General features: G+C 47.3%; 1 protein-coding gene across 1 annotated transcript in view; it reads left to right on the top strand.

Moving 5' to 3' along the window:
* LOC133550798 (dynamin-3-like) overlaps positions 1-10,651 on the top strand; it is a 60,989-nt gene that overhangs the window by 3,021 nt on the left and 47,317 nt on the right. Inside the window, exons 3-10 of the mRNA XM_061896842.1 lie at positions 150-223; positions 343-492; positions 3,235-3,438; positions 4,667-4,765; positions 4,832-4,992; positions 8,006-8,148; positions 8,390-8,525; positions 8,630-8,697. Coding sequence (XP_061752826.1) covers positions 150-223; positions 343-492; positions 3,235-3,438; positions 4,667-4,765; positions 4,832-4,992; positions 8,006-8,148; positions 8,390-8,525; positions 8,630-8,697 — 1,035 coding nt within the window. The remainder of the gene's footprint in view (positions 1-149; positions 224-342; positions 493-3,234; positions 3,439-4,666; positions 4,766-4,831; positions 4,993-8,005; positions 8,149-8,389; positions 8,526-8,629; positions 8,698-10,651) is intronic.

The raw sequence follows: 10,651 nt of genomic DNA, 5'->3' as shown, positions 1-10,651 counted from the left end.
CTTGACCAAATACTTATTTGGGGGTGACCAAAAAAGTATTTGGTCATGTGTGTGTGTGTGTATTTCTACACACACACACACACACACACATATATATATAATAATATGTATAAATATAAGAATTTTGCTGAGTTTGTGTTGTTGCCCAGGGACTTCCTGCCCCGTGGGTCCGGCATCGTCACCCGCAGGCCTCTGGTCCTGCAGCTCATCAGTGCCAGTGCAGGTGTGTTGGAGCATAAATCCTCAGCCCTGTGCTCCTCAGAGATCTTGTTGTGTGGACGTCCCGCTCTGGTATCACGTCAGCACTCATCTCTATCGCCCCCTCTCTCTCTCTCCTGGCAGAGTGGGCCGAGTTTCTCCACTGCAAAGGGAAGAAGTTCACCGACTTCGACGAGGTGCGCCAGGAGATCGAGGCGGAGACGGACCGAGCCACCGGCGGCAACAAGGGCATCTCTCCCGTGCCCATCAACCTACGCGTCTACTCCCCCAACGGTGAGAAGCAACTCTTCCTTCACACAAGTCCTCCTCATTTGCTGGTCTCATGGCGAGGGAAAAGATGGAGGTCGACGATGTCATCAGTCACAAAGACGGTGCAGCAGCCACATCTCACTCAGAATGACATCCTCAGTATTCGCAGCCTCGAAAAACAGCGCTAGCTTTGAAGCCTTAAAGGGACGTGCAACTCTTGGATCACTAATTCTGGTGCATGAAAACACTTATTGGTCACTCTTGGTTTTAATCGTATTCCAGAATTGTATTGAACTCACTCAGTTTGTCACATGATAGGAAATCATGTGTTCATCACAAAGGTGAACACATGATTTCACGCGTGAACGTGATTAGAAAATCTAACCAAATAATCCGCGTAAGAAGGGAGGAAAACGTGATGTAGTCAACTAAATGAATAATGAAGATGTCTCCTAAACCAAATTAAAGTGCCAATGAAAACACAGCTTCACCAATTTGGTCATCATTTTTGCGCTTAAAGGGGACATTATCACAATTTCGGAAGGGTTAAAACCAATAAAAATCAGTTCCCGGTGGCTTATTTTATTTTTCGGAGTTTTTTCCAAATTTTACCCATCACGCATATCCCAAAAAACTGCCTGATTTTCACCATCGCTATATTCACCCGTCTATTTTCCTGTGACATCACTGCGTGATGCAGATACAAACAAACATGGCGGATAGAACAGAAAGATACAGCGACATTTGCTGGGATTCAGACTCGGATTTCAGCGGCTAAAGCAATTCAACAGATTACGCACGTATTGAAACGGATGGTTGGAGTGTGGCGGCAGATAGCAAAAACGAAATTGAAGAAGAAACTGAAGCTATTGAGCTATATCGCGACAGACAACGGCAACGAGGACGAATTCGACGATCGCCTTCTAACCAACGATTGCATCTTTTGACCACTGGTGCAACTTGAATCCGTCGATTGGTAAGTGTTTGTTTGGCATTAAATGTGGGTGGAGGGAAAGGCTGGATGCAAATATAGCTACAAATGAGGCATAATGATGCAATACGTACCTACAGCTAGCCTAAATAGCATGCTAACTGGTGCAACTTGAATCCATCGATTGGTAAGTGTTTGTTTGGCATTAAATGTGGGTGGAGGGAAAGGCTGGATGCAAATATAGCTACAAATGAGGCATAATGATGCAATATGTACCTACAGCTAGCTTAAATAGCATGTTAGCATCGATTAGCTTGCAGTCATGCCGTGCGAAAATATGTCTGATTAGCACATAAGTCGATAACATCAACAAAACTCACCTTTGTGATTTTGTTGATGTTATCGTTGGAAAATAACAGAGCTGATTTGACTTGGTGTGTGTAATGTGTTTGAGGAAATGGCGGATTGCTTCCTGTTGTGACGTCACGGGTGGAAGGTAATCGCTCCGACAGCGAACAATTGAAAGGCGTTCAAATCGCCAAATTCACCCTTTTAGAGTTTGGAAATCGGTTGAAAAAACATGGCCAAGATCTACTGGTATATGTCAGACTGACTGGCCCTATGGCCAAGATCTACTGGTATATGTCAGACTGACTGGACCTATGACCAAGATCTACTGGTATATATCAGACTGACTGGCCCTATGGCCAAGATCTACTGGTATATGTCAGACAGACTGGCCCTATGGCCAAGATCTACTGGTATATCAGACTGACTGGCCCTATGGCCAAGATCTACTGGTATATCAGACAGACTGGCCCTATGGCCAAGATCTACTGGTATATCAGACTGACTGGCCCTATGGCCAAGATCTACTGGTATATGTCAGACAGACTGGCCCTATGGCCAAGATCTACTGGTATATCAGACTGACTGGCCCTATGGCCAAGATCTACTGGTATGTCAGACAGACTGGCCCTATGGCCAAGATCTACTGGTATATCAGACTGACTGGCCCTATGGCCAAGATCTACTGGTATATCAGACTGACTGGCCCTATGGCCAAGATTTACTTGTATGTCAGACTGACTGGCCCAATGGCCAAGATCTACTGGTATGTCAGACAGACTGGCCCTATGGCCAAGATCTACTGGTATGTCAGACTGACTGGCCCTATGGCCAAGATCTACTGGTATGTCAGACTGACTGGCCCTATGGCCAAGATCTACTGGTATGTCAGACTGACTGGCACACTCAGCTTGCTGGCAAAAGGGACTTCCTGGTAGTCTTGACATTTCTCAAGCAGCTATTGCAAGGAATTTAGGGATTTCACCATCTATGGTCCATAATATCATCAAAAGTTTGAGAGAGTGGAGAAATCACTGCACGTAAGCCATGATATTACACACCTTCCATCCCTCAGGCGTCCAAATGCCACATCAGTGTGTAAAGGATATCACCACATGGGCTCATGAACACATCAGTAAACCACTGTCTATAACTACAGTCGGTCGCTACATCTATGCAAAGCCACAGCCATTTATCAACAACACCCAGAAACGCTTCGCTGGGCCCGAGACTGATGCAAAGTTTAAAAAGTGTTCTGTGGTCTGACAAGTCCATATTTCAAATTGTATTTGCAAAAAAAAAGCAACGTTTGTCAGTGTGAAGATGAAATATGTTGTCTTTGCAGTCTATTCAATTGAATATAAGTTGAAAAGGATTTGTTGTATTCTCTTTTTATAGCATTTACACAAGCTGACTACTTCCCTGCTTGTGTAGTGTGACACACCTCCTATATTCTTCTCAAATGGAGTCTCATTTTCTGCCCACAGTTCTCAACCTGACTCTCATCGACCTGCCGGGCATCACCAAGGTGCCGGTGGGAGACCAGCCCGCCGACATCGAGCAGCAGATCAGGGAAATGATCATGCAGTTCATCACCAGGGAGAGCTGCCTGGTCCTGGCCGTCACACCTGCCAACTCTGACCTCGCCAACTCCGACGCCCTCAAACTGGCAAAGGACGTTGATCCCCAAGGTAAGACCACAGGAAGTGATCCCCAAGCTAAGACCACAGGAAGTGATCCCCAAGCTAAGACCACAGGAAGTGATCCCCAAGGTAAGACCACAGGGAGTGATCCCCAAGCTAAGACCACAGAAAGTGATGCCCAAGGTAAGACCACAGGAAGTGATCCCCAAGGTAAGACCACAGGAAGTGATCCCCAAGCTAAGACCACAGGAAGTGATCCCCAAGGTAAAACCACAGGAAGTGATCCCAAAGGTAAGACCAAAGGAAGTGATCCCCAAGGTAAGACCGCAGGAAGTGATCCCCAAGCTAAGACCAAAGGAAGTGATCCCCAGGGTAAAACCACAGGAAGTGATCCCTAAGGTAAAACCACAGGAAGTGATCCCAAAGGTAAGACCACAGGAAGTGATCCCCAAGGTAAGACCACAGGAAGTGATCCCCAAACTAAGACCACAGGAAGTGATCCCCAAGCTAAAACCTCAGGAAGTGATCCCCAAGGTAAGACCACAGGAAGTGATCCCCAAGGTAAAACCACAGGAAGTGATCCCAAAGGTAAGACCACAGAAAGTGATCCCCAAGCTAAGACCACAGGAAGTGATCCCCAAACTAAGACCACAGGAAGTGATCCCTAAGCTAAGACCACAGAAAGTGATCCCCAAGCTAAGACCACAGGGAGTGATCCCTAAGGTAAAACCACAGGAAGTGATCCCAAAGGTAAGACCAAAGGAAGTGATCCCCAAACTAAGACCACAGGAAGTGATCCCCAAGGTAAGACCACAGGAAGTGATCCCCAAGCTAAAACCTCAGGAAGTGATCCCCGAGGTAAAACCACAGGAAGTGATCCCAAAGGTAAGACCAAAGGAAGTGATCCCCAAACTAAGACCACAGGAAGTGATCCCCAAACTAAGACCACAGGAAGTGATCCCCAAGGTAAGACCACAGGGAAAGACACCTCAACAATCCGAGATAAAAGACGGAGAAGGACAAAAGCCACCAACAATGGTGATGTGATGATGTGGTAGTTTGAGCTTCAACCAGCAGAGGGAGACACAGGAGAGGAGGAAGGAAGCAGAGTCTTGGGTGAGCCAGAAGGTCCGTGAGGACCATGGACAGGATGGTTTATAAGAAGGGTGTTTACTTTCAACCCGGAATGTTTCATGTGGCCTCAAGAGGGTGAACCTTGATGATGGAAGGATGAAAGAGCAGAGGAATAACTGTGTGATCTTTGCTGTCCTACCAGGTCTGAGGACGATCGGAGTCATCACCAAACTGGACTTGATGGACGAGGGCACAGATGCCCGTGACGTGCTGGAGAACAAGCTGCTGCCTCTGAGAAGAGGTGTGTGAGTTACAAGCCATGTCTCCCAGGATGAGATGTTCCTGTCTGTGTTCTTCTGGTCTCCAGGCTACATTGGGGTGGTGAACCGCAGTCAGAAGGACATCGATGGAAAGAAAGACATCAAGGCAGCTCTGGAGGCGGAGAGGAAGTTCTTCTTCAGCCACCCGTCTTACAGGCACATGGCGGACAAGATGGGGACCCCCCGCCTGCAGAGGGTCCTCAACCAGGTGCACGTTCAGGATTGATCACTTATCAGCAGATCCTCACTACCATGATGGAGAACTGCACACTTTCCATCCGATCAGAACCATCTCAGTATCAAATTAGTTCTCACTGGTCTCCCTCAAAAATACAACTACAAAGAAATATCTGAGATTACCCAGAATCCCTGGTATCCCAGGACATGTTGCCTATTGAAAATGAATGGGCCACATTTCTCACCCGACTGGAAGCGTTCTAGCATCCACAAAAAAACTCCAGGAATGTTTTCCAAAGCCCAATTTTCACCTCTGGCCGGCAAGTTTGCACACTCCACATTTTTCTACTGTTTTTGAGCATTCCACCTTCAAAACATTCCTCTCATTTGGGACAACAAACGCTCCTATCTTGTCTCGCATCAATTTCCGTTTTTTCTTGAAATTCCAGGAATTCTGAAATACCCACTCTCAATTCCAACTATGTCAACATCTTCAACCGATGTGAACAATTCCAACACCGACCTGTTTATATCATCTAGAGCAGGGGTGCCCATTACGTGGATCGCGAGCTACCAGTCGACCGCGGGGGGTGTGTCGGTCGATCTCCAGCCAGGCTTTTAAAAAAAATAGACCTAAAAATCATCAATCTTCACCAAGACGTCACTTAAATGACATTCACGGTACCGGAGGGTCTTGTGAGATGACGCTGGCTGCTGCAAGATCGTTATTATGAAAATATGACCAAGAGGAAGGCGAGAAACACTTTTTATTTCAACAGACTTTCGCGCCGTACCTTCCGTCAAAACTCTAAAGGCCGACTGCACATTTCCTATCTTCACAATAAAAGCCCTGCCTCATGCTGCCTGCGCTAACTAAATACAGAGTCTGGGAAAACTGGCGTGCACAAGCGATCCTTCAGAAAGCTGGCGTGCACATCACTTGTGCACGCCAGCTTTCTGAGACTCTTATTTTGTTAGCGCAGGCAGCATGAAGCAGGGCTTTTATTGTGAAGATAGGAAATGTGCAGTCGGCCTTTAGAGTTTTGACGGAAGGGACGGCGCGATAGTCTGTTGAAATAAAAAGTGTTTCTCGCCTTCCTCTCTGTCATTTTTTCATAATAATGAACTGGCAGCAGCCAGCGTCATCTCACAAGACCCTCGGGTGCCGTGAATGTCAATCAAGCAAGCTACGGAATTTGCCGCCAATGTTTTTCTTGTAAAGTGTATGGAAGCTGGATGAATTAGATGCCAAAAACCAACCACTTTCATGTGGTATTGTACAGAAAGGACAACTTTTTTTCTCCTCCATTTGAAAATGTGGGCGTTATCCTCATTACTGTCTGATTCCAATCAATGCAAGTCATCAGAATCAGGTAATACACCAACTTATATTCTTGTCTTTATGAAAGAAAGACATCTATATGTGTTACACATGCTTGTATTATCATTAAACACATTTAACTTGTTTACAAAAATGTCTCTTTCATAAATAAATAAATATAAATGATATATATAAATGAGGTAGATCCCCCTCGAGTTGGTCGATTGAAAAGTAGCTCGCTTGCAGAAAAAGTGTGGGCACCCCTGGTCTAGAACCATCGTGCTAGTATCAATATTTGTTCAGGTTTTCCCCCAAATTTCCAGGAAATTGCCATTCAAACTGGGCCATAAATTCTCTAAATGTGCCATTTTTAAAGCGGATTCCAACCTTCCAAGCACACTACCCTCCCCAAGTCTCCAATATAAAGCATGTTTCCCTTTCCCCAAATTCCCTGTTTTCCTGGAATTTCCCATTGACAATGAATGAGAAATACACCAACTTCTCCACATGTCACATTTCTTAACCAATTTGAGGCATTCCACCATCCACACCCTCCACTCACCTTTTCACTATCAATATTTACAAAAACTGACAGTTTTCCCCCAAATTTCCAGGAGATTCCCAATTTCTATAAATGTTGTGCTATTTTTTAAACCACATTCCAACCTTTCACATCAACACAAACTTCTCTTCCCGAGTATCGAACGCAAAACATGTTTTCCTTTTCCCCCAAATTCCCTGTTTTCTCTGAATTTCCGGGAATTCTCTTCCCCTTTCAAAATAAAAGGGCATTATACATTTCTCAAGCGATTTGAAGCGTTCCACTCACCTGTATCGGTGAGTTCACGCACTCCCGGAATTGCACATTGTAGTCATTGTAGCTCTGCTGTAGTAGTAGTAATAGTATTTCATCCATCCATCCATTTCCTACCGCTTGTTCCCTTTTGGGGTCGCGGGGGGGGGGGGGGCGCTGGCGCCTATCTCAGCTACAATCGGGCGGAAGGCTGGGTACACCCTGGACAAGTCGCCACCTCATCGCAGGTCCAACACAGATAGACAGACAACATTCACACTCACATTCACACACTAGGTGTACTGTAATTGTACACACTGCAGCTGGCGCGGGTTTGATTCCCAACCAGGACCTCAGTACCGAACGCCTCCCTAGGGAGGTGTTTAGGGCACGTCCAACCGGTAGGAGGCCACGGGGAAGACCCAGGACACGTTGGGAAGACTATGTCTCTCGGCTGGCCTGGGAACGCCTCGGGATCCCCCGGGAAGAGCTGGACGAAGTGGCTGGGGAGAGGGAAGTCTGGGTTTCCCTGCTTAGGCTGTTGCCCCCGCGACCCGACCTCGGATAAGCGGAAGATGATGGATGGATGGATGGATGGATGGACCTCAGTACCCTGGAGGTGTCCAAAAAACAAGGTGTGGAAACTGAGCCAAATCTGACACGGTATTGTGTCGGGTTCGTTCATTTAGCCCATGAGGACAGCGTGTCGACCCGCACCCTCGTACAGCCTCATTTATTTGCGCATTTCCTGATTAAATGGCTGCAGCTGCTTCTAAGTGTAACAGCTGCTGCAGTTTCAACAACAAGGTGCTTGGAGCAGTGTCGGGTTTGCCCCCCCCTCTCTGCTTGTAGATTTCGGGTCCTTCTTGCGACTGTCCACATGAACATTATTGTACCTGACGTCCATTTGTTGCCATTGTGTCGCCATAGCAACTGACCAACCACATCCGAGACACCCTGCCAGCCTTCCGCAGCAAGCTGCAGTCCCAGCTGTTGGCTCTGGACAAGGAGGCGGAGGAATACCGGGGATACCGCCCGGATGACCCGTCCCGCAAAACCAAGCAGCTCTTGCAGTCAGTAAACTCAAAGTCTCACATTCTTTTACTTTCAATACTTGAAATCTTTTTAACTGATATCAACTTTTTTGTCGTCATGGGAAAATGCAACTTAACATGATGGAAGTGTAACGAAGTGTGAATATTCCCACCTTCCACCTCCACCCTCTCATGAGTGACGTCATGTCCGCGTTGGGCCCTAGGGCCGCACCCCTTGTCCCGGACTGACCTTTGACCTGCGTCCTTCATGTCCACCCAGAATGGTGCAGCAGTTCTCCGTGGACTTTGAGAAGAGGATCGAGGGCTCAGGAGACCAGGTGGACACGGTGGAGCTGTCGGGTGGAGCCAAGATCAACCGCATCTTCCACGAGCGCTTTCCCTTCGAACTGGTCAAGGTGCTAACATCGCTGCACCTTTGAACTCTTTACCAACACAACTACTGTGTTGGAGTTGTGTAGCAGGACTCAGTAATGCCAACATTACCACTCTCCGCCTGCAGATGGAGTGCGACGAGAAGGAGATGCGTCGTGAGATCAGTTACGCCATCAAAAACATCCACGGAATCAGGTGGGGGTTGCTTTTTTTCCACTTCCTGGCAGCGCACACACACACAGAGTACTTGCAAGCAGACAGTGTGGAGACAGAAAAGCAGAGGAGCATGTTGGGCAGCGCACACACACCGAGTACTTGCAAGCAGACACAGTGTGGAGACAGAAAAGCAGAGGAGCATGTTGGGCAGCGCACACACACCGAGTACTTGCAAGCAGACACAGTGTGGAGACAGAAAAGCAGAGGAGCATGTTGGGCAGCGCACACACACCGAGTACTTGCAAGCAGACACAGTGTGGAGACAGAAAAGCAGAGGAGCATGTTGGGCAGCGCACACACACCGAGTACTTGCAAGCAGACACAGTGTGGAGACAGAAAAGCAGAGGAGCATGTTGGGCAGCGCACACACACCGAGTACTTGCAAGCAGACAAAGTGTGGAGACAGAAAAGCAGAGGAGCATGTTGGGCAGCGCACATGCACCGAGTACTTTCAAGCAGACACAGTGTGGAGACAGAAAAGCAGAGGAGCATGTTGGGCAGCGCACACATACCGAGTACTTACAAGCAGACACAGTGTGGAGACAGAAAAGCAGAGGAGCATGTTGGGCAGCGCACACACACCGAGTACTTACAAGCAGACACAGTGTGGAGACAGAAAAGCAGAGGAGCATGTTGGGCAGCGCACACACACAAAGTACTTGCAAGCAGACACAGTGTGGAGACAGAAAAGCAGAGGAGCATGTTGGGCAGCGCACACACACCGAGTACTTGCAAGCAGACACAGTGTGGAGACAGAAAAGCAGAGGAGCATGTTGGGCAGCGCACACACACCGAGTACTTGCAAGCAGACACAGTGTGGAGACAGAAAAGCAGAGGAGCATGTTGGGCAGCGCACACACACCGAGTACTTGCAAGCAGACAAAGTGTGGAGACAGAAAAGCAGAGGAGCATGTTGGGCAGCGCACATGCACCGAGTACTTGCAAGCAGACACAGTGTGGAGACAGAAAAGCAGAGGAGCATGTTGGGCAGCGCACACACACCGAGTACTTGCAAGCAGACACAGTGTGGAGACAGAAAAGCAGAGGAGCATGTTGGGCAGCGCACACACACCGAGTACTTGCAAGCAGACACAGTGTGGAGACAGAAAAGCAGAGGAGCATGTTGGGCAGCGCACACACACCGAGTACTTGCAAGCAGACAAAGTGTGGAGACAGAAAAGCAGAGGAGCATGTTGGGCAGCGCACATGCACCGAGTACTTGCAAGCAGACACAGTGTGGAGACAGAAAAGGCAGAGGAGCATGTTGGGCAGCGCACACACACAGAGTACTGGCAGAAAAAGGCAGAATGGACGCATTACGCTGTAAAAAAAAGTCAAGATAAAAGTGAAGTTAAGTTGGCTAACGTCCATCCACAGTGTTTCAGCTAATTCTAAGTCACTAATCCTGGCCTCCATGGTGACAAATAAAGTAAGTTTCTTACAAGTAGCATTATCACTGGAGGACGAGGAATAGCTAAACATGCTTCACTAGGAGTAAACAATAGCTCACCGCCGTCACAATGTAAACAAACGCCATGGGTGGGTCTACACCTGACATCCACTGTAATGATACCAAGTACAAGAGCGTATCTAGTCGATACTACTATGTTTACATCCGTATTTTTTATCGTCACTAACTGTTTATAAAGTCAGTAAATATGTCCTTGGACACAGGGGGGCTTTGAATATGACCAATGTATGATCCTGGAACTACTTGGTATCAGATCCATACCTAAATGTGAAGTATCATCCAAAACTACAACACTGTCATAAACATGTGCCATATAGTGAAACCACACTAAACAACACTGTCATGAACATGTGCCATATAGTGAAACCACACTAAACAACACTGTAATAAACATGTGCCATATAGTGAAACCACACTAAAGAACACTGTCAAAAACATGTGCCATATAGTGAAACCACACTA

This window comes from Nerophis ophidion, linkage group LG04 (genome assembly GCF_033978795.1).
Source record: "Nerophis ophidion isolate RoL-2023_Sa linkage group LG04, RoL_Noph_v1.0, whole genome shotgun sequence".
NCBI classification, from domain to species: Eukaryota; Metazoa; Chordata; class Actinopteri; order Syngnathiformes; family Syngnathidae; genus Nerophis; species Nerophis ophidion.
Note: the sequence above shows the minus strand (reverse complement) of the source record. Positions and strands in the feature narration are given on the sequence as shown.